This window comes from Hemiscyllium ocellatum, chromosome 44 (assembly GCF_020745735.1).
Source record: "Hemiscyllium ocellatum isolate sHemOce1 chromosome 44, sHemOce1.pat.X.cur, whole genome shotgun sequence".
In the NCBI taxonomy this organism is placed as follows: Eukaryota; Metazoa; Chordata; class Chondrichthyes; order Orectolobiformes; family Hemiscylliidae; genus Hemiscyllium; species Hemiscyllium ocellatum.
Window position 1 is genome coordinate 5,257,705 of NC_083444.1, and position 24,268 is coordinate 5,281,972.

General features: G+C 46.1%; 1 protein-coding gene across 2 annotated transcripts; it reads right to left on the reverse strand.

Annotated features, from left to right (window-relative positions):
- Nucleotides 1-876: 876 nt before the first annotated feature.
- wrap53 (WD repeat containing, antisense to TP53) lies at nucleotides 877-24,242 on the reverse strand. Of its 2 annotated transcripts, none has more exons than XM_060854496.1 (12): nucleotides 24,068-24,242; nucleotides 22,204-22,293; nucleotides 18,937-19,606; nucleotides 17,501-17,599; nucleotides 15,932-16,040; nucleotides 13,921-14,009; nucleotides 11,604-11,694; nucleotides 9,413-9,545; nucleotides 7,584-7,792; nucleotides 5,664-5,767; nucleotides 4,706-4,849; nucleotides 877-3,820 (listed from the first exon to the last, which is right to left on the reverse strand). In XM_060854496.1, exons 3-12 carry the CDS (start codon nucleotides 19,431-19,433, stop codon nucleotides 3,619-3,621), a joined length of 1,677 nt encoding a protein of 558 aa, XP_060710479.1. In that variant the 5' UTR covers nucleotides 19,434-19,606; nucleotides 22,204-22,293; nucleotides 24,068-24,242; the 3' UTR covers nucleotides 877-3,618. The 2 variants fall into 2 exon arrangements, with proteins under 2 accessions (XP_060710479.1, XP_060710480.1); XM_060854497.1 differs by lacking the exon at nucleotides 24,068-24,242 and adding an exon at nucleotides 23,629-23,702.
- Nucleotides 24,243-24,268: the final 26 nt, after the last annotated feature.

Genomic DNA, 24,268 nt, shown 5'->3' on the forward strand with positions numbered 1-24,268 from the left:
GCACCTTTTCGCTCCGCCCTTGGGAGTGGGGAGTCTGCAACTTACCCTCGGCTCCTGAATCCCTACCCTGGAACCTAAAAACCCACCCGCTCTGCCTCCTCCTTGCCCTCTGCTCCCTGTGGCTGTGAAAAAGAGAAAGCGAGAGAGGGAGCGAGAGAATTCTGTTGCTTCGTGGTCCCAAGCTCAGGGAGCCCTAGCTGTTCCCAGGAGGACCAGGTCTGCTCTAACTCCAGCTGCATCTCGGAAGATTGCGAAGAACAGCAATGCTGAGAGAGGCCAGCAACTCTAAAGACTTGTTACGAACATCAGTTGGAGCGAGCTGCTCTAACAATCAGCTGGCAAAACAAACAAAAAGTAGTCTTTGATAATAATCAAGACAGAGGTTAGTGTCGGCCCTGTTTAGCCCCCAGTCAGCCCAAACTGATGGTTATTGAAAGGGGACCAGAATCCCTGCTTTGTTGCCTGCAGCTGCTAGTTACAGGACCCCTGTCGAAGAGGGAGCCCCATCTGCAGTCAATTAAGTGCCAGCCCCAAGCACAGCTCCCTGGCCTCGACTTCAGTCAATGTTGTTTCTGGAAGCAGAGCTACGAGATCTCCCTGCACAGGCCAAGGGTGAAACGTCAGCGCCCTGGTAGCCAATTCCTGTGGTGTTTTGCTTTTGAAAGAAAGGCAAAAGAGCCAGGATTGCAGAATATGATCCTTCCTTCAAAATTATCAAAACATTCCCGCGTTATTAGACAGGAAACTTAATCTATCCGCAGCAGTGGCCCCTGATTAGAAGGAATATTGGCCTGCTGCGGATTTGTAGGCAATGGAAAACAAGGGTGAATCGTGCACCGCGGAACCGGTTTTGAAAAAAAAAACACACCACAAACATAAACAGAGTAACTTTAATCGAGTCACATGTAAAGTTCTGGCGCCGGTCGGTGTTTTTCAGTTCCGTGCTCCAATGAATAGGTCACTTGTGAAATAACACACACCACCCTACAGCAAGTAGCCTTGTGCTCTCACCAAGGCAAGGTGCCCTGTTTCAACTTCAAAACCATAAAATGATAAACAGAGAGGAGATGTTTTCATTTGTAAATGAAGACCCCAGACAAGACAATGGCTATAAAATCGAATAAACAGGGAGTTCAGGGAAGGTTCACTCAGCTGATTCCTGGGACAAAGGAGTTCAGCCGAGGAGGAAAGGTTCAGCGGGAGTTTCAAAGGACCAGAGGTGATCTTATTGAGACGCACAATAGGAAGGGGCGAGAGGGATAGATCTCAGAATCCTTACAGTGTGGAAGCAGGCCACTGGGCCAATCAGGTACTCACTGACTCTCCAAAGAGCATCCCACCCTACTCCAGTAACCCCACTTTTCCCATGGGCTAACCCACCTCAAATGCACATCCCTGACCACAATGGAACAATTTAGCATGGCCAATCCACCGTAACCTGCACATCTGTAGACTGTCAGAGGAAACATATGCAGATATGGGGAGAATCTGTGTAGAGTTTACACACAGTCTCCCGAGGCTGGAATTGAATCCAGGACCCTGGTGCTGAGAAGCAATAGAGCTAACCACTGAGCCACCGTGCCACCCAGTAAAGAGATGGTGAAAGGATAGGTCAGTTTCAAAATAAGGGATTTCCCCTCTCTTCATGATCATTAAGTCTTTGGAATTCTCTTCCCCAGAGGCCAGAGAGATTGAGTCACTGAATGCATGTGAGACTGAATTCGACAGATTCTTGAATCATACAGGAGTCAAGTTTTATTTAGGGGATATGGGGCAGGGGGAGAGAATTGACAGAAAAATGGAGCGTAAGTTACAGGGACATCAGCTACAATCTTATTGAGTGACAGAACAGGATCGACAGTCCCAACAGCTTCCTCCTGCTCCGAATTCTCACCCTAAATAAGAAAGCCTGGTGTATATTCCATAGCATATGTTTTGTTGTTTGCAAGAGATGAAATCCCATTTCCTGGAGGCTGGCAGAGGTGAGCGCAGGGGTGACCTGAATGTCCAGCCAATGAATTCGGCCTAGGGCCAGCATAGGAAAGGGGACACCACTTGTACTGCAGCCAATTTCTATTCCTTTTCCTAATATTCTTAACTGATGAAATTGGGGAACTCGCTAATGCAGGGAGTGGCTGAGGTGAACAGCATCAATGGATTTAAAGGGAGGCTGAATAAACCTACAAGGAATAGAGGGATAGGGTGATCAGTGAGATAAAGACAAATGGGTGGAATGTAAAAACCTGTCAGGCTAGTATCCATCCCTTTGCTCCCCGCTGTCAGCAGAGTGCAGGAGATCCTAAACACGGGTCCAGTTTATCCATTTCAATATAGTAATCCTACAGAGCGATCCCCATAGCTTCTACCTATTGAATACCACTCAAACTGGTCCCAAGGGTGCAGCTAATCACTGGCAAGTCAACAGAGCCCAGTACTGAACTGAAACAAGGTAAAAGATAGGGGAAATGTTCGAGAGCTGGCCAGCATTCAAGAGGAACGTGTAACATTCAGGTTCCACTGCAGGAGGTCGCTGTTTATATCAGTAAGCCACCAGCCTCTCAGCTGCACGGTTGGCCTTTCCAGATATCAGTATTTCTTTGGAGGGGATGAGAGTGGGAATTGATTCTGCTCGGTGTGGCTGGGGAGGGTAGTTCCTCGAGAAGCTGGGCATCCTTTGTTAAGTATTCAAAGAAGCTGATGAAAACTGCATCCCTCTGGTCTCCTCACAGCCGTTTCATCCCTTGTGCAACTTTGTCCACTGATTCCCCAGTGAAGATGGGTAATAAATCCATCATCCAATAATCACTGACCATTTAACTCTCAAAGCTCCCAGAAAATGTGTGCTTGGCAGTAGGACTATACACGGAAACTGGGAAATTGATCAGCCAAGCTCTATACTGTCCCCCATCAAACATTCCCAGGGCAGGGACTGCACGAGGTTCGATAGAGTAAAGCTCCCTCTACGCTGCCCCCCCATCAAACTCTCCCAGGACAGAGACTGCACGAGGTTAGACACAGAGTAAACCTGCCCCTACACTGTCTTCTTCAAACACTCCCATAACAAGTAGAACATGAAGTTAGATACAGAGTAAAGCTGCCTCTACTGAGCCCAGGAAACAGTCCCAGGGTAGGGACGGCATGGTGTGATACAGAGTAAAGTTTCCTCTACTCTTTAATTAAAAGTAAAGCTCCCTCTACATTCTCCCCATCAAATACCCCCCAAGCTGCTGCAGCCTGATTCACACTGTCTGCTTAATGACAATCTACAGCACAACATCAAATCATTATCATTCTCTCCCCTCTGCCAAAGGCATTGACGTTTCGGTCACTCCCAGAGCCTAAGAGACCCTGAGCGAAAACAGAGAGTAGCCTTTACCTCACCTCTTGAAATAAGTAAAAGACTACTCGTAACTCAATCCAGAAGCCTAGAGAGCCGAGGATAAGTCAACCTCCCAGACCTTTGAAAAAGAAAAACAACCTAATGCAAGCAAAGCAACGTTACCTCAGTCAGCTGGGAGCAATTTTATTTTGTCACAATGCACAGATGCTCCATTCTAACCTCAATGCTCGTAAGGCAGTATTGAGAGTGTCAGTTAGTCCAGCTCTAACATGGAGCCGTCACTTTGAACCATCTCCCAGTGTGCTGGCCTGCGTCGCTGGGCCAGGTTGCTGGGAACAAAGCCACAACTTCATGGAGTTCTCAGCCTTGATGTTGCGGTGGGTCATCAGGATCCCATTGCCCTCGTCCTCGCTCTCGGCAGGCTCCGGGAACTTGCGCTGCCCCGAGGTGGTGGCCAGCAGGTTCATACGTGGGTGTAGGCTGCAGAAGGGGGAGCAAGCCACGGGGTCAAAGGTTCAACATGTGAGGCAAACAGTAGAATCTTGCTGAGACTGCCAGCTCTTACAATAACACGGTGTGTGTAGAGTGCTTTTCAAACTGACCTGACTAACATACTTCACTGGGCGTGTTAACCAAACTGAAACTGAGCCACTTGAGACAACATCAGGATAGGTGACCAACAGCTTTTCCAAAAGGTCGGTTTTCAGATGCATCTTAAAGGAGGTGGAGGGATTTAGGAACAGAAGTGCAGAGCTTACAGCCCAGGTAAATGAAGGATGGCCATCAACGGTGAAGCCACAGAAACAAGGGATGTGCAAAAGATCAAAAAGAGAAGGGTCAGGGACGTTGGAAGGCCTCGAGACTGGAAGAGGCTGTAGAGCTAAGGAGAGTGAGGCCACTCAAGGATTTTACAACAGGATCAGAATTTTTATAATGGGCTGCCAGGCTGGGAGTGAGTGTCGCTCAATGAGATTGTTCGGGAATACGATGGGATGCAAATGAGAAGGTGAACAGTCTCAGGTAAGCTCACGAATATGTTGGAACAAATCAAGCCTTAAAGATATGGATAGGGATTTCAGCTACAGATGAGCTGTGACAGGGAAGAAAATTTGCAGTGTTACCAATGGTGGAAGCTGGCAGTTTTGGTTGAGAGAAAAGGAAGGCATGTGTTTAACTCGGTCAAAAATAAAACACAAGCTTTGGTGGCTCCCTGGACAGTCTAAATAATTGCAACCCATTGACCTTGCTCAGGATCTTAGCTTCAGATCTTTCTTTAACCCCTGGGCAGGATTGCTGCACACCTCTCTCTGCAGCATCACCACACCCCAAAAAAACCGCTTCTGCTGAGTAACCAGTGCAGCTTACCTGATCCCGTTAACACAGTCCTGCTGAGTGTGAAACTGAAGAATGGGATTGAGGATGGAGTCCTTCCCCTCAGTCGGCGTTAGTGTGGTGTCCCACACGGAAACTGTTCCCTCAGTGTTCCCACTGACTACATAGCGCCCATAACTGTGCAGGAAGGAAACACCAACGTCAATTCTTTGCCCAGCAAGCTCACCCAAACATTCACATGATAAATGATCAGATTGGCCTTGGAGGGTTAGTTAAAGGATAAATATTGGCCAAGACAAAATGGGGAGAACTGCCCTGTCTTGTCTGGAAAGAGCCATGAGAGATTCTGTTCGCATGTCCACATTTAAGAGCATGGCTAATTGAACTGTCCACTGATTTCTACCTTCCTATTTGCCCCCAGTTACCCCTGAACACACACAAGTCAAGAAGCCTCCACCACTCACTAAGGAAAAGTATTTCAAAGAGGGGAAAAGAAACTCATTAGTCTTAAGTGAAAGACTCCTAATTTGTGCCTCCTAGTTTCCCCTAAACGGAGCAAATATCTACCCCATCATCCCTACCCCACTCTCCCCCAAGAATCTTACATGCATCAAGAAATTACATCTCGTTCTTCTAAATGTCAACACATTTCGACCCAACCTGTTCAAACCTCTACTGTGCAGTGCCCCTGGGTTATTTGGAAATGTCAGCACAGATCATGTGCTCAGGAATCTGGAATGGAACCCTAGCCAGTTTTATCTGCCAACATTCACCACTGATCATTGCCATGTTAACATTCAGTGTCGCGGTCAATATCACAATGGACACTAGGGGTCAATCTAGAGCATATGTATTGGTCCAAATCCCATCCACCCCATCGGTTGACCAGTGGGGCCACAGCACTGGCCATAAACACTGTGTTGAAAACTAAACTCCTAATCACTAACTGGCCACTAGCAACTCTCCAAGAAAGACTGAAAGGATTACTCACACATCCAGATCAAAATACATCCTCTGATTGGTGATCGCTGAGCGGAGCATGGAGAACAGCACTTTGCCAGGCTGGCGTAGATCCCAGCACAAGATTTCGGGATCCTGAGGGAAAGGATAGGGGAAAAAAAAAGAGTAGTTTGAAAACAGGCTGTTGGAAATGGAACCGAGTAAACTACAGAGAGGTGAACCATGAATAAGTAACAGTATTCAGGGAGTCTGGCAGGTCGTCTGAAAGGATAGAAGTTGGTACCAGAGCATGATATAAAACAGATGGCTTCCCATTCACACCCAGGAACAAAGCACAGTATAGCAAAGGAGATCATTCAGCCCATAATGCCTATGCTGGCCCTGTGACACTGCTATCCAATTAACCCCACTCTTTTTTCCCAGAGCCTTGCAAAAGCATGGCCTTTTGACGTCTCAATCCATAATCCTCTTGAAAATTTCGAAAAGTTCGGCTTTCAGATTACAACAATTCGCAGGGTTAACAAAAATTCTTCTTTCTTCCTCTGTTTCAGTAACTCACGTTGACTGGATGGCTGGCTTGTGGTGTAGTGATGTCAACAGCATGGGTTCAATTTCCATTCTGGTCGAGGTTTTCGTGAAGGACTGTCCTTCTCATCCTCTCCCCGCTGAGGTGTGGAGACCCTCAGTTAAACCACCACTAGCCAGAATTGAACAGCACAGAAACTGACCCTTTGGCCCAACTTGTACATGCTCATCAGGTATCCTAAATTCATTTAATCCCACTTGCCAGCATTTGGCCTACACCCCTCTATGGAGGATCTGGGCTATAGGGAGAGGTTGAATGGGCTCGGACTGTTTTCCCTGGAGGGTAGGAGGCTGAGGGGTGATCTCAGAGTTTTATAAAATCAGGAGGGACATGGAGAGGTTAAACAGACAAAGTCTTTTCCCTGGGGTGGGGAAGTCCAGAACTAGAGGGCATAGGTTTAAGGTGAGAGGGGAAAGATATAAAAGAGACCTGAGGGGCAACTTTTTCACGCAGAGGGTGGTCCGTGTATGGAATGAGCTGCCAGAGGAAGTGGTGGAGGCTGTTACAATTGCAACATTTAAAAGGCATCTGGATGGGTATATGAATAGGAAGGGTTTGGAGGGATATGGGCCCAGGTGCTGGCAGGTGGGACTAGATTGGGTTGGGATATCTGGTCGGCATGGACGGGTTGGACCGAAGGGTCTGTTTCCGTTCTGTACATCTCTGTGACTCTAAACCCTTCCTATTCATGTACTCATCCCAATGCCTTTTAAATGTTCTAATTGTACTGACCTCAAGAGAGAGTGAGCTAGAGAGAAGTGAGAGATTGATGTGCGGTGACAGTCCTCCCACCATGCTGCATGTAAAGGGTTCACTCACTCTGAGTGACAGAAGGCAATGAGCTAGTCTGAAGGAAACAGGTACAAACAGAGAACCGTCTTACTGAGTGCTGTCAATTAACCATCGCCTAAAGCAAACAAGTCAAAAGGATTTCAACTCAGCTGCAAAGCCAAGAATCCCTAAATCAACTGCCCAACTATCAATGCTCCACTATTTACGCTCCATCACTGACCCAGAGACTGTTCCATATAGCTTTTATCTTAGCTTGGACTTGCTTTTCATTTCATGTTACTTTGCATGTTACATTCATTATTTATTTTGCAGCTAATAAGCTCAATGTTCTATTAACTCAAGAAAGCCAAATGAGATTGGCTGCTTTTGAAACATTAATTCATTTAGTCAGCGAGAAAGACATTCACAAGGGAGGGTTCTTTCTAAATTATCCTTGCTCCGACCAACCCGAAGAAGCAGATTAATGAAGGGGGGAGCCAGTTTATCCTCCTCCCCTGGAAATCTACTGCAATATCTGGTCATAACGCTCATACTCATAGTACCTCCTGGTCCTCTCAAAGACTCCCAGCTTACCTTCCGCCCACCAGTGTAAAGCAGGTTTCCATCGGGTGAAAATGTCACGTGTGTCACTCCTCCCTGATGGCCCTGTAAAATGGTGAGCACAGTCCCCCTGTCCCTGGAGTACAGTCCCACTGTCTTAGAGTAGGAGGCACATGCGTACAGGTCATGCTCTGGGCTGAAGGCAATGCATGAGATGATTCCAGTCTGCCCCCGTTTCTTCACTGGAAAGAGAAGAAGAGAGAAAGAGAGAGAGAGAAAGGCCGGTCAGTGGAATTCTGTAGTTTCACATTGCTGGCTGCTCACTGGAAATTTGTTGGCGGGGGGGGGCGGCGGAGCGCAGCGCTGTTCTGTCCAACCTTCCCACCAATACTGACTGCATTCCCTGCACACTGCCATACCAAATCAGCTCCCCCCCCCAGGATCTCGCCTCATACCAAGGCTTGGTGAACCAACTTTATAGAAGGTGCTATAGACCACATGCAAAACAATCGTACGGAACTGAATATAGCCCTTTGGTCGGTCAGTCCTGTGCCAACTGTTTGAAAAAAAAATCTATCCAATTAACTCTGTTCTCTTGCCCCAGGAGCAACAGAGACTGAGGGGTAACCTTATAGAGATTTATTAGGTCATGAAGGGCATGGATAGGGTAAATAGTCAACATCTTTTCCTTGGGGTGGGGGAGTACAGCACTAGCTGGCATTGGTTTAGGGTGAGAGGGGAAAGATATAAAAGGGGTCTAAGGGGCAACCTTTTCACATAGAGGGTGCTGTGTGTATGGAATGAGCTGCCAAAGGGAGTGGTGGAGGCTGGTACATTTAAGCATTTAAAAGGCATCTAGATGGGTATATGAACAGGAAGGATTTAGAAGGATATGGGCCAAGCGCTGGCAAATGGGACTGGATCAGGTTAAGATATCTGGTTGGCATGGACGAATTGGAGTGAAGGGTCTGTTTCCATGCTGTACATCTTTGACTCTTCAAAGTATCAATTTGCTCCTCCTTAAGAAGCCAAGGATGCTGAGATCCCCATGATTTCTCCAAGTACATTACAACTCCAACCAGCTGGTATCTATGAAGATACAATGCTCTGTCAGTAATGGACTGGAAGTGCCACCCTGGATCTTGTGCCTACGGAGCGGAACATTAATCTACAACTTGCAGACTTGGAGAATTGAATTCAGATGTACTGGTATTGGAAGCAGTCCAAAGACGGTTCACTAAATGATACCTGCTGTGGAGGGACTGTCTTGTGAAGGACGTTGAGTAGATTGGGTCTGTACTCCTTGGAATAATGAGGAATGAGAAGAAACCTTATTGAAACATTCAAGATTCTTAGGGGACTTGACAAATTAGATGTGGTGAGGCTGTTTCCCCTTGTGGGAGAATCAAGGACCAGAACAGAAAATCTCAGAATAAAGGGCTCTTACACATTTAAAACAGAAATCAGGAGGAATTTATTTAATTTTAAAACCAGCATTCTTTATCTGTTAAGGATGGGTCACTAAGTATAATCAAGGCTGAGGAAATCGAGGGATATCAGGAAAAGGCAAGAAAACACAGAGTCGATGGTTAGATCATGATCTCACTGAATGGTAGAGCGAACTTACATGGGTTAAATGGCCTGCTTCTATGCTTATGGATGCGATGGTCAAATTAAAAGAAACTCCATGCCAATTGTGGGCAAGACCAGAGGGAGCTGTAAGTTTCAGCCCCACGGAATTTAAATTAACGATGGATCAAAGTATTTCCAAACTGACTCAACAACAAACTGATAAGTGATCCTTCTAATCAATAAACCCTAATTCCCTCAGACCAGTTCTGAAAGAAAGCAGTCAGGCATACCCAGGGTTGGTCTCTTCTCACACTCTCGGCCTGGACGAGATACGTCGAACACTCTCACCATCTTGTCAAAGCCACAGAACAGCTGATTCCCATCGGGTGTGAAACAGAGCGAGTGAGCAGACGTCAGCTCATCCTGCAAGCAGAACATTCAAACAAAATCTACAGCCCAATTGGCAATGGCAGTTACCTCTAGTGGTTGACATGCTATACATCCTCTGAGTATCAGATATATTCCACTGTCCCTTGATTGCCTCCCACCTTCCATCACCTTAAATTCATCCAAAACCCTTACTCCTAATGCATTCGGTTCCATTCATTCAACACCGCAGTTCTCGACCTGATACTTTCACACTCCTACAATGCTGGGTTCTTGCACATCATCCCACCACTGATATCTTTTCTTTCAGCTATCTGGACCCTAAATTCTGGAAAGTGACTCGCTAAACTGCTCTGCTTCTCTCTTTCACAAGAACCCTTCCCTTAAAACGTAGGTTTTAAATTAAGCTTTTACCCCAATTCTCCTCAATATCATGTTGCCATATTTTGTTACGAGATCAATCAAGTGCATCATGTAACCATAACAGAAAGTGATATCTTTTGACTGCACGCCACCTCTCATGTGTACCTGGGGGCCATTCTCTCGTAATCAACCAACTGTAAACATTAACACAAAAACAGAAATCGCTGGAAAAGCTCAGCAGGTCTGGCAGCATCTGCAGAGAGAAATCAGTTAGCACTTTAGGTCAAGTGACCCTTCTTCAGAATGTGGTTTTATTTAGTATTTAACTCATTGTCACATCTCTTCCAGACATGCTGGTTCTGAGGAAGGATCCAAAACGTTAACTCAGATTTCTCTTACAGATGCTGCCAGACCTGCGGAGCTTTTCCAGCAATTTCTGTTTTCGTTTCTGATTCACAGCATCTGTAGTTCTTTCGGTTTTTTATCTTGTAAATATTAGCTATCCCATTACATGAGGGATCACACAGGAATGGGACCCGCAGAGCACACTGAGTCAGCAGCTGGTCACTGGTTATAATCGGGGTTGCTTGTGCCCTCAAACTTCAACTTCAACCCTTGCACAGAATTAGAACAGCAACTCAGCAACATCGACGATGCCCTCCACCGCATCTCCTCCACTTCCCGCTCCTCCGCCCTTGAGCCCCGCTCCTCCAACCGCCACCAAGACAGAACCCCACTGGTTCTCACCTACCACCCCACCAACCTCCGCATACAACGTATCATCCGCCGCCATTTCCGCCACCTCCAAACGGACCCCACCACCAAGGATATATTTCCCTCCCCTCCCCTATCAGCGTTCCGCAAGGACCACTCCCTTCGTGACTCCCTCGTCAGATCCACACCCCCTACCAACCCAACCTCCACCCCCGGCACCTTCCCCTGCAACCGCAGGAAATGTAAAACTTGCGCCCACACCTCCACACTCACTTCCCTCCAAGGCCCCAAGGGATCCTTCCATATCCGCCACAAGTTCACCTGTACCTCCACACACATCATCTATTGCATCCGCTGCACCCGATGTGGCCTCCTCTATATTGGGGAGACAGGCCGCTTACTTGCAGAACGCTTCAGAGAACCAACCAACCCAATCACCCCGTGGCTCAACACTTTAACTCTCCCTCCCACTCCACCGAGGACATGCAGGTCCTTGGACTCCTCCACCGGCAGAACACAACTACACGACAGCTGGAGGAGGAGCGCCTCATCTTCCGCCTGGGAACCCTCCAACCACAAGGTATGAATTCAGATTTCTCCAGCTTCCTCATTTCCCCTCCCCCTACCTTGTCTCAGTCGGTTCCCTCAACTCAGCACCGCCCTCCTAACCTGCAATCCTCTTCCTGACCTCTCCGCCCCCACCCCACTCCGGCCTATCACCCTCACCTTGACCTCCTTCCACCTATCCCACCTCCATCGCCCCTCCCCCTAGTCCCTCCTCCCTACCTTTTATCTTAGCCTGCTTGGCTCTCTCTCTCACTTATTCCTGATGAAGGGCTTATGCTCGAAACGTCGAATTCTCTATTCCTGAGATGCTGCCTGGCCTGCTGTGCTTTGACCAGCAACACATTTGCAGCCAACATCACACACAACTCCATGTCCTAGGATTCCACCTGTTAAAGCTGCTGGATGTACTTGTTGGAGAAAGTTAGAAGGTTAAAGCCACCTGGGACTTACCAGGTGATTGTACGGCCGGAACGTGGCCCGTAGGTCCCCGTAGAAAGCGTCCCAGATGTGAATCGGGTTGTCGCGGCTGCTGCTGGCCAGACTGCAAAAGGAATGGCAAGAGGACAGAGTTCAGAAGCCATGCTCTGACCCACTGTCTCACCTCACATTTTAGCAGTTAGAGTGGATTCGCAAGCTCAAAGAAACTGGCTAACAAACTAAACACGGCTGAGGTGCCGTGTGGGTATGTAAAAAGCAATGCTTTCGTATAAAGCCAACTAATAAGAAACCCACAAGTACTGGAATTGTGTACAGCACACAATGCCAACATGGCCCAGGAGGCCACCATTCAGCCCATCAAAGAGTCATACATCACGCAAACAGGCCTCTGGTTCAATTTGTCCATACCAACCAAATTTTCCAAACTAAACTAGTCCCATCTGCCTGCACTTGGCCCATATCCCTCTAAACCTTGCCTATTCATGAACTTATCTAAATGCCTTTTAAATTTTGTAACTGTACCTGCATCCACCACTTCCTCTGCTAGTTCATTCCACACACTAACCACTCTCTGTAAAATAAAGTTGCCCCATGTCTGTTTTTAATGTCTCTTCTCTCACCTTAATCCTCCAACTATTTGTCCAATTTCCTGCTGAAGGCAAATTTTGACAGCATATTACAAATTGTTCGATTTTTCTCCCCCGGCCCAAATCTGTCACCTTTGGTTTTTGACCAAACTGCTATATGAATGAAAAAGAACCTGTTTCCATCTAAACTGACCGTCCCCAACTCTGGGCTCTGGCCTCCTGAGAGGGTTACATATTGGGATTGAGCCCCCAGTCAATGACTACTATCATGGAGCCTGGACTAATTTCTGACAGCAAATGAGATATTTTGGTTATGCGATGCATTTTGTTTTGAACAGGCAAAAGATAATTCATGAGGAAATAGAACTGGACAGCTACCTGCAATGTAAAAATCTCCAGGGCTGTGAAGAATGGAGGAATTGGACTGTTCTTTCAAAGGGCCAGCACAGGCACAATGGGCCAAGTGGTCTCCTTCTGTGTCATAAGTTCGCAGATTAAATAACTTTTCTCATTGCAGGAGAAACCAGTCACTTGCTTCAGTCATTCATGGTCCTTTTGAGAGTGCGACATTTTTATCAATCAAGGGGAACATGAATCTTTTGCCCACCTAATTATGGCCCAATGAAATTGCTTGTATCAAACGTTGCACGCTCCTGCGATGTTGATAGTGGATTAAGTACAGCTGGGAGCTTGTGAGGGACACTTAAATCCAAACATCAAAATACAATAACATTCTTGTTGTGGTTCTGTTCGCCGAGCTGGGAATTTGTATTGCAGACATTTCGTCCCCTGTCTAGGTGACATCCTCAGTGCTTGGGGGCCTCCTGTGAAGCGCTTCTGTGATCTTTCCTCCGGCATTTGTAGTGGTTTGAGTCTGCCGCTTCCGGTTGTCAGTTCCAGCTGTCTGCTGCAGCGGTCGGTATATTGGGTCCGGGTCGATGTGCTTGTTGATTGAATCTGTGGATGAGCGCCACGAAATTGTATTTGCCAAAAACGGACACCCGCGCAATTTCATCAACAGATGCCTAAGGGAAAGACAACAGACCGAGGACATGTCACAACCCAAAGGACTAGCCACACTACCATACATCAAGAGCATTTCCGAACTGACAGCAAGACTACTGCGACCACTAGGACTCATAACAGCACACAAACCAACAGCCACTCTCAGACAACAACTCACCAGAACGATGGACCTGATACCCAGCATGAGCAAAACCAATGTAGTGTACTAAATCCCATGCAAGGACTGCACAAAACACTACATAGGACAAACAGGAAGACAGCTAATGATCTGCATCCATGAACACCAACTAGCCACGAAACGACACAACCAGCTATTCTTAGTAGCCACACACGCAGATGACAAGCAACATGAATTCGACTGGGACAACACTACTATTAAAGACAAGCCAAACAGAGAACAGCCAGGGAATTTCTAGAGGCATGGCACTCATCCACAGATTCAATCACAAGCACATCGACCTGGACCCAATATACTGGCCACTGCAGCGGACAGCTGGAATTGACAACCGGAAGCGGCAGATTCAAACCACTACAAATGCCGGAGGAAAGATCACAGAAGCGCTTCACAGGAGGTTCCCAAGCACTGAGGATGTCACCTAGACAGGGGACGAAACGTCTGCAACACAAATTCCCAGCTCGGCGAACAGAACCACAACAACGAGCACCCGAGCTGCAAATCTTCTCACAAACTTTGAACAATAACTTTCTGCACTTACAAACAGGTCTCAGGAGCCATCGATGACATGATTGGGTACCAGCAATAATCGTATATGGTATCTCCCTCAGACATACGCAAAACAGCACTCTGCAAATTTATCCACAAGAGGTAAGATCAATAGCAAAAGAACCAAAGGGGTAATGAGAACTTAGCTTATTCTTTAGAAAATTGTTTTGATTTGTTGAGGTGTGGAATGCACAGAAGAAGGTTTAATATAGCTTTAAAAAAATGGAATTGGATCAATACTTTTAAAGGAAAAATGTTGCAAGGGTAGTGAACAGGGAGAGAGTGGAACTAATCAGAATGCTCTTTCAGGTACAATGGATCAAAAGACAAGTTACTTTTCATAGCTCCTTTGATTTTCTAAACTGTCCCACAGTGCTTCACAGGTGTGTTATCAAGTCAGATTTGACATCCATGTATGGAGATATTACAATAGACAACCAAAAGGTTGGTTAAAAAGACAGGTTTTAAGGAATACTTTAGTAAAGGAGAAAATCATTGAAAAGATTACCACTGAGCAAGTATGCAACCCGACTAGCTGAAAAGATATTGTGGCTGTAAAAGGTCACAAGATGGCAATTCTGCAGTGACTAATTGACATCCTAACTCCAAAAAGCCTATCCACTATCTAAAGGAGTGTGAAGGAATACTCCCTGCAAGCTTGGAAAGGTGCAGCTCCAACAACATAAGAAGCTTGACACCAATCAACCCAGTTGATTAGCACATCTAACTACCTCAATCTTCACATCCTCCACTAGCAACGCTCAGTAGCAGCAATATGTGCCATTGACAAGACGCATTGCTGCAACTTGTCAACCCTTCTTCGAGCACCTCTTCCAAAACCATGACATCAACCATCTAAAAAGGACAAGGGCAGCAGATGAACTGGAATGATAACCACCAGCAGCCAGTCTCCCTCCAACCCACACATCAATCTGACTTTGAATCTCCTTCACTGCTTTTGAGCCAAATTCCTGAAAACCCCTGCTTGACTGTACTGTGCACATACCTACAGCTTAAGGACTCCCGCAGTTCAAGGCAGCTCTCCACAACCTTCTCAAAGAGTAATTGGGGTAGGCAACAAATGCTGGACTAACCAGAAATGCCTATATCATGAAGAAAATAGTTTTCAGGAAAAACTGTCATGTATTTTTATTCACATAAAAGATGAGCAGGAATCTGGTCACTTGAATCTACTCTGCTATGCAGTGTGACCATGGTCGATTAACTCCCTCCACACCGCTTTCTCCTCAGCTCAGACTGAAATAACAGCTTCTCGTGCCCTCCTCCTTTGGAGTGCTAGCTTCTCAGCGCTCCCAGCCAAGCCTTCTGGAAATATTTTAAATGCATCAAATGAGAAACCCCACTACATAAACTTTCTACAGTTAAAACAGGGGAGTGCCTCATAGCATCCAAAAAAAACACTTGCCTCACTAGTAGAAACAACTCTACTTATTCAAGAGCTTGAGTACATTGGTTGCAGGAATGTGAAATGATGATTAAAATGCAGAAGCATTGCAAGCAGCCTGGTTTGGCATCTTCAATTCCTAAATGTACCATGGAGCACCTAGCACCACATAAATCTGGCAATTTTCATATGTCTTGAATGGGAATAGTCATCTCCCAAAGCTCCTGTATTAGGGGCTGTGCTGGGAATCCCAACCGAAATGCATCTCTAATGCACGATGACAATCCCTTATTAAGGTGACAGGACCTTTCTACAGTAATCCAAGATAATACCTACAGTTCAGAGTTGGCACAAATGCACCTGTTATAAACAAGTTGGAAAAAGGACATCGGAATTTGTCGGGCTCATGACATTCAACCGTGATCAAATAACTCAGAGATAAAGACGCACTGAGGGCTGGAATTAAACCCCACTCTGACAGGAAGTGGTTATGCTTCAGAAGGGCAAGACATTTGGGATTGGTGTGAGATCTCGTTTTTGCAAATCCCTCTCACCGTAAACACCGAGAATAGTGCAAGCGGGTCAAAGAAATAGATACCATTTCTGAGAGGTCAGCCAACTCCCTGCTATACAGCTCAGAGGGGAGGTTAAAGATCCGCAGTGTATTGTCAGCACTGTTGGTCAGAATGCAAGAACCATCCGGTGCCCTGAGATAAAACACATGACAAAGTCAGTAAAAGAAAAGGTGCTTCTACTCACTGCAATTCACAGCAAAACAAACTTGGGAAACAAGCCACTTAGACAAGCTCATTCAAGTGAAAGAACATAAAAATCAATTTGCTTTATGAGCTACAGTAACCATTGCTGTGTGATGCCATCAACGGTTCTGAACCGTACCAATGGTGTATCTTAATTTTCGAGAATTAAGAGTTGACTTGATCTCTGTACTGTTATAAGGCAGACAGGGTGAAACTATTTCTGCTAGTTGGGGAGTCTGGGGTTAGAGGGCAAAGTTAAAAAACTAGCGCCAGCCCTTTCAGGACTGAACTTCAACACAAAGAGCTATTGATGTCTGGAACTCCCATCTACAAGCAGCAACTTGGTGCTGGATCAATTGTTATTTTTAACTCTGAGATTGACAGATTTTTGTTAAGCAGAGGCGCTGATATAAAGATACGGGGGCAAAGGGGGAGGGGGTAACATGGAGTTTGAACACAGGGCAGCATGATCTCACCAGCTAGCAGAATACGCCAAGGAATTCACTGGCCTCTTACTGTACCCGGGTGTCTCAGGGTTTCAGAGGAGATCAGCCTAGCCTGCTGGCATACAGCAAGCACAGAATTCTCACTGCTAAATTCCAAACCAACCCACTGGGGAGGATGTGCAAAAGGCCACTGGAGTGGAAGACTACAGAGCCCAAGAGTTGTAAAGGGCTTGTGAAACTTACAGGGAGAGGCACCTGACATCAATAGGCACAGCTCTCCTCTCAAGTCACAAACAAGGTGCGAGCCACAGGGAATCTGGGATGATATCATTTGGCCAATGACTGCTGCTGGACTGACAGCCCCCAAATTAGCTGATCACTGTTAACAACAGGCAAGTCCAGGGAGGAGAACAAAATCTGTATAAACTCTGGATATGAACAGAAAAGCAAATAATCAGAGTCATAAAGCACAGAAACAGACCCTTCCATCCAACTAGCCCATGTTGACCGTGTTCCAAAATTAAACTAGTCTCACTTGCCAGTGTTTGTCTCATATCCCTCCAAACCTTGCCTCTTCATGAACTTATCCAAATGTCTTTTAAACATTGTAACTGTACCTGCATCCACCACCTCCTCTGGGAGTTCACTGCACATAAGAACAACCCTCTGTATAAAAACATTGTCCCTCATGTTCTTTTTAAAACTTTCTCCTCTCACCATAAAAATATATCCCTTAGTCCTGAACTCTCCCACGCCAAGGAAAAGACCCCTGACATTCACCCTATCTAAGCCCCTCATGATTTTATAAACCTCAATAGGTTATGGGTCAGGAAAAGATCAAAACACCCCATAAAGTCAGATAGAGTCAGTCTTTACACAAGACTGTGATTTCTTAATTTTTTGGTGCCTTTTATTTGAGAAACTTCCAAGACTTTTCCAGGTTTTCCTGCATCCTGCACTCACCATTTACAGCCCTTCAGGAAGTTTTCCACTGTTCTTGAGTACTCCTTCCACGCACCCGAGAGAAGGTGAGGCGCTTGGGTGAAATCATATCCGATCTGACTGAAAAGCAGCAGGAAGAGCAGACACATCAGAACTACAGGGTAATTAGCAGCGTATGGGTATAGCACTGTGGACAATGTAATCCCTGCCAGTCAGTGTAAGCATGTGAAGTTCAGTGAAGTCTGGTGGCAGGGTTGAGAGTGTGCCTGTGAAAAACAGAAACACCAACCAGTACCATTCTGGATTGTACTGATTGTGACGATGTTCTCTGGAAAGAGCATTACGATACTAGGGGAGTGCTGAATATTGTCATCAGCTGTGGCTTTACCTTCTGAGTCAGACAATCACAGGTTTCCATTGTGGGGGGGCATGAGCTCAAAAATCCAGGTGACACTGTCTGTGCCAGTGCTGAGGAAGGTGCTGCAACTGCTGTATTCCAGAGGAGACATCAAGCCAAAGCCCTGTCTGCACTTTCAGGTGGGCCTAGACAGTCCCAATGAAAGGCCACAATTTGAGAGCTCTCCCCAGTGTCCCTGGGCTGACAATAAAGCAGATTAACCGGCCTTTATCAAATTGCTGTTTGTGGGAACTTATGCACAAGTTGTAGTTTGTGCTTACAGCACTTCTTACGTTGCAAGAAGGGTCTACACTTCAGAAGACTACCTGTAAAGCTAAGGCATGAGAGGGGCTACAGAAATATAGTTCAAGGCTGCAGTTCACCATCACCTGAAGGGTACATAGAGATAGGCAGTCAATGTTAGCTTTCCCAGCAACACACATTCTTTGAATGAAAGTGAAGTCCTTCAATAGAAAGGAAAAAAAGTCAAAATTTATATCCCCGGACAATATCCAGTCTCTTCCACTGGACTCGAAACAACAATTGGTCCCATGGGCTACAGGGGCTGTTTTATGATGAGCAGCCTACATTCTCTGCAGTGTGGTAAAACAAGAGGTGATCTCATTGAGATCTACAAGATTTTTAAAGGGATTTGACAGGATATGCGGTAGGAGATAATTTCTGCTGGTTGGGAACCTAAAAGATGAAGGACACAACGTCTGGTTAAGGGAATGATCATTTAGGACTGAGATGAGAGGAAACATCCTCACTCAGAGTAGGATGAACTTTTGGAATTCTCTTCTCAGGAGGGTTGTGGCTGTTTCATCATTGGATATATTGAAGGCTGGGATTGATGGATTTTTGGTGTCTCAGGAAATCAGGCAAGAAAGCCAAAGGTAGATCACTGGCGATAATTATACTGAAAGCATAGGCAGGACTACTCCTGAACTTTTTTGTGTTCTTAAATTTCATGGACAAACCATTTCACACATGAAATGGTCTATCACGGAGAGGTTTGCCAATGCATTCAGAATTGTACAACTGATGTGGAGTTACTTACTAATAAACGCCTTCGCTGCACTGCTCTGCCCAGCTCTCACTTGCTTGCTCGGTCTCTGTTTCACTCTTGCCATTTGCTTCTGGCTCCAGTGGATCAGGAAGACATTCAGATTCGTGCCCTCCACTCATCTTCTCTGCCAGTTTGGGCAACTCAGAGCATAAGTCACCTGAAGGGCTGTCCAGGTTAGAGACCATGGAAGGGTCAGAGGCCATTGGAGGGTCAGAGGCCATTGGAGGGTCAGAGGCCATTGGAGGGTCAGAGGTTGGCAGGACATCACTCCCTTCCAAACTTTCAGCTAGGTTGGCAGCTAGAGGCAGTGGTAAATCACCGATTCCAAGCCGGACAACCTTGGCCAGGGGCTCACCGTCTCCTCCACCTTGCCTCTCAGAGTCACTGGCCTGTTCTGCCAGCCCAGGCTGATCGCTCAGGGGATCCAGTGCATTGTTGCCCTCTTGGGCTGATTCCACGCCAGGCTCCGCCATCCAGTCCGTCGCCATGGCTTTCACAACAGTCAGATACCTTCGGTGCTACACGGGTAGCGCTTTTTAAAGTTTCTCGTACGGTGCCTGGCAGCTGGGCGCTGGCACACTGTGGAGGCCTTGTGATGGAGCGCTGTATTCATCACAACAGCCAATGGTGCTGTGGGAACGAGATCCGAACGTCACAAACGCTGCAGAAAACAATGCAAAGTTCGGAATTAGAGAACACATTTGCATATCTGAACAGCTAAAAGGTCAAAACTGCTCCCAACCTAGCAACTAAATATGAAGTCAGATAAAATCATCTGAGGTATTGATAAGGTGAACATCTTTACCCCAGGGTGGGGGAGTTCGAAACTAGAGGGCATTGGTTTAAGGTGAGAGGGAAAAAATTTAAAAGCAACTAGAGGGGCAACATTTTCCACACAGAAGGTGGTGCATATATGGAATGGACTGTCAGTGGAAATGGTAGATGCAGATACAGTTACAACTTTTCAAAGACAGTTAAACAGGTAGATGAATGGGAAAGGGATATGAGCCAAATGTTTAGAGGGATGTGGGCCAAACGCGAGCAAATGGGATTGTTTAGTTTGGGAAAACTGGTCAGCATGGGCGATTTGGGCCAGACTGAGGTGTACACCACCTTTCAGCTGGATCCTGAGGAGGATGAAAGTTTCCTGGCCATCAGAAGCTGGGATCCATCATTATTTCACCCTTGTCTCAGAATGGTGTTTCTTTGCATCATCCATCTGCCTTGGCTTCTTCCTTGTTGAGTAAGTAAGTTTGCAGATGACATCAAAATTGGAGGTGTAGTGGACAATGAAAAAGGCTACCTCAGATTACAATGGGATCACGATCAGATGGCCCAACGAGCTAAGAAGTGTTGGATGGAGTTTAAATTAGATAAATGCAAGGTGCTGCATTTTGGGGAAGCAAATCTTAGCAGGACTTATACACTTAATGGTAAGGTCCTAGGGAGTGTTGCTGAACAGAGACCTTGGAGTGCATATTCATAGCTCCTTGAAAGTAGAGCCGCAGGTAGAAAGGACAGTGAAGGTGGTGTTTGGTGTATTTTTCTTTATTGGTCAGAGTATTGCATACAGGAGTTGGGAGGTCATGTTGCAACTGTACAGGATGTTAGTTAGGTCACTTTTGGAATATTGTGTGCAATTCTGGTCTCCTTCCTTTTGGAAGGATGTTGCGAAGCTTAAAAGTGTTCAGAAAAGATTTACAAGGATGTTGCCAGAGTTGGAGGATTTGAGCTATGGGGGAGGCTGAACAGGCTGGGGCTGTTTTCCCTGGAGCGTTGGAGGCTGAGGGGTGACCTTCTAGAGGTTTATAAAATCATGAGGGGCATGAATAGGGTAAATAGACACAGTCTTTTCCCTGGGGTGGGGGAGACCAGAATTAGAGGGCATAGGTTTAGGGTGAGAGGGGCAAGATATAAAAGAGACCCAAGGGGCAACGTTTTCACACAGAGGGTGGTACATGTGTGGAATGAGCTTCCAGAGGAAGTGGTGGAGGAAGGTACAATTGCAACATTTAAAAGGCATCTGGATGGGTATATGAATAGGAAGGGTTTGGAGGGATGTGGGCTGGGTGCCAACAGGTGGGACTAGATTGGGTTGGGATATCTAGTCAGCATGGACAAGTTGGACCGAAGGGTCTGTTTCCGTGCTGTACATCTCTATGACTCTAAGTCCACTTGCTCAACAACTAAATCAATCCGAGGGAACAGTTCCTCCAATTTACCCTACAAAAATCCTCTGATCAACCTAATTAGATAGCCCCTAATCTTTAAATCAAATCACTACAACCCCTCCTCACTGGTGTGGCCTCTGGTTTGAGAGTTAAGTTGATGACAGAATAAATGCATTTGGCCTTTGTTCTCTGGAGTTTGGAAGAATGGGAGATGATCACATTGAAGCATCCAAGGTTCTGAAGGGTTTTGACAGGGTAGACACAGAGGCTGTTTCTGCTGGTCAGGGAATCCACAACACAGGGCGGAGAGGTCGTGGTGGGGCACTGTCTCAGGATAATGATTTGATCATTTATATGAACTGAAACAGCCAATTCAGCCTCTCCAGCCTGTTCTGCCATTCGATGAGATTATGGCTGATTTGCAGTCAAATTGCATTGGCTCATATCCCTTAATATCTTCTGCTTGACAAAAAAAAAATCAGATTTAAAATTAACAACTGATGTAACATCAACCACCAGTTGAGGAAGAATGTTCCAAATCTCTACAACTGAGATGAGAAGAAATTTCTTCATTTAGAAGGGGTCTTTGGAATGCTGTCCCCCAGAAGATTATGAATGCTCCTTCACTGAATGTATTTAAGACTGAGATAGCCAGATTTTTAGTCTCTCAGGAAGTTTAGAGATATGGGGAGTGGGCCAATAAGTAGATTTTGGAATAGATCATCAGACATGGTCACACTGAACTGTGCAGCAAGAATCCATTTGCATCTTGATCTTTTATTAGAAGAGTTAACAAAACTGAAGGAAAAGTTCCATCACATGGAGAATCTGGGATTGCTCTCCTTGGACTACAGGAGTGAGGTTGTAATGCAAATGATGACAGAGTTTTCATTGACAGGGATTAGGAAAAAATTATTCTGCGAGCAGGACAGCTGGTAACCAGAACTCAAACTCAAGGAAACAGGCAAGAGAGCAAGAGGGAGGATGTCATTTTGGGACATGAATACCCAGTACGAACCAAACTGCCCATTTAAATCTTATGAAAGATCTATAGGAAAAGCTACAGAATGAAGATAGTGTCACCTACCCTTTGTATGCAGAGGCCTTCTAGCAGGACCCACAATGTCACAACGGGGACGAATCAGCCAGAGATTTGTTCCAACAGCAAGACAAATGCCTGTAGGACAACAATGAATTGGGTCAGGCACTTAGCGTAAAAGGGTAAGGGACTTCTAATCAAAGATTGAAAGAGCTCTCCTGTCAGCCCTGATACCTTCAAGAAGATGATTTACCTCAAGACTTTTTTTAAAAATTGAACTTAAAGCCAAATCATGAAAATATTTTTTGCACCCAGCCAAGCAATCAGAAAGACTAATGTAATTTTAGCCTTTATAAGAGAAGGGATAGCATATAAACAAGAGACTTGTTAAAACCATACAATCCTGTTGGTCTCCATCGGGAATGTGGACAGCAGTTCTGGAACTTCGAATGGATAAGGCACACACATTCACCAGAATGCTATCAGGGCTCCAACATTAGATTGTGCAAAGAAATCACAAACTGATTGTGTTTCCTGGAATATACATGGCTGAGGGGTGAACTGATTGCACTTTTAGGATTTTTGAAAGAAATCAGAGTAGAAAGATGCCATTTTTTTTTTACTTGCTTGAGAGTCTACGACAATCAGACTTAGCCTCAAAATTACAGCCAAAGTTTTAGCTTCCAAAATCAGTACAGTCCAAAACAAGTCAAAAATCAGTTTTCAGAAGTTAGGAAATACTTCTTCATTCACAGGGTGGCAGAAGCATCAAACTTTCTCCAGCCAAAATCAGGAGATGCTAAGTGGAATTTCTCATTTTAACCTCTGAAATTGATTACTTTACGCAAGACAAGGGTTATAAAACACTGTTGGTTCAAGACCTGATGCCGATTAGCAATTCTCCTAATGAATAGCCAACAGCAATTTGTAAAAATGCACCAAATTCCAGACTGGGTGAGGGCCGGGGCAGGTTTGAAAGGGTTTCTGGATACCCAAATTTTGAGTGTTGGCTCAAAACCCTAAACAATCATGGGGGCTGGAAGGAGATTCTTAAAACCCCAGATAACGGGGGAGGGGTTGCCCTGAAACTCACGATTGGGTGGGGAGTGGGGGGCTCCTTGAAACCCCAGATAGTGAGGGAGGGTTTGCCCTGAAGCCCAAGATTAAGGTAGGGGCCCCTTGGAACCCTAAATAATGGGGGCTGCCTTGAAGCCCAATTTGGGGGGTGGGGGGAGATCCTTGAAACCCCAGATATGTAGTGGGAGTCTTTGAAACACCGGATAATGAGGGGGCTGCCCTGAAGCCCAAGGAGGGAGGGGATTCCTTGAAACGGCAGGTGCGGGTTGAGGAACACGGTCTCCGGGGCCCCGGGAGGCGCTGAGTGACCTGCCTGTGCAGGTAAAGGGGAGGGCGGGAAGGGGGTTACGGGTCGATCAGTTACTCCCCGGAGGAAGCCAAAGCCATCTCCCCCACCTTCTCCCTGAGCTGCAGCTTCACACAATCACCGCCGGGACCGCCGCCATGTTGGTGAGGTCAAAGACGCCGCTATCGCGAGAGAGAACGTTCCCCGCCCCCTGAAACTCCAGCAACCTTAAATTTCCTTCATTTTCCCTTAAAAAAATCAAAACCCTCCACTTGGGGTTACTCCTTTTGCATCCTGACACCGTTGGTGTGTGGTGGGTGAAGGGGAGTATAATCCTATTAAAACCACTTCAGGAAACTGCACTTACATAGCGCCTTCAACGCCATGAACTATTTTCTATTTCCTTCCTCTATAACACTAAGTACCTCCGAAAACAACAAATGCTGGAGATCACAGCGAGTCAGGCGGCATTCATAGAGAGAGAGAACAAACCAACGTTTCGAATCTACATGACTCCACATCAGACCATCTGCAGTAATTTGCTCCTACCCGAAATACCTCCTTCATTTCCCTTAAGGAAAACCAAAAACCTCCTGGGTTCCTAGGGGGTTACTGCTTTCAGACGCTGGCGACCTGACATCGTTTGTCTGTGGTGGGGTGCATCCCAAATCTTAACCTTATCAAAACAACTTCAGGAAGCTGCATTTACATAGCGCCAGAACTACTCCTACAGTGCCCCCTCTCGCCCAA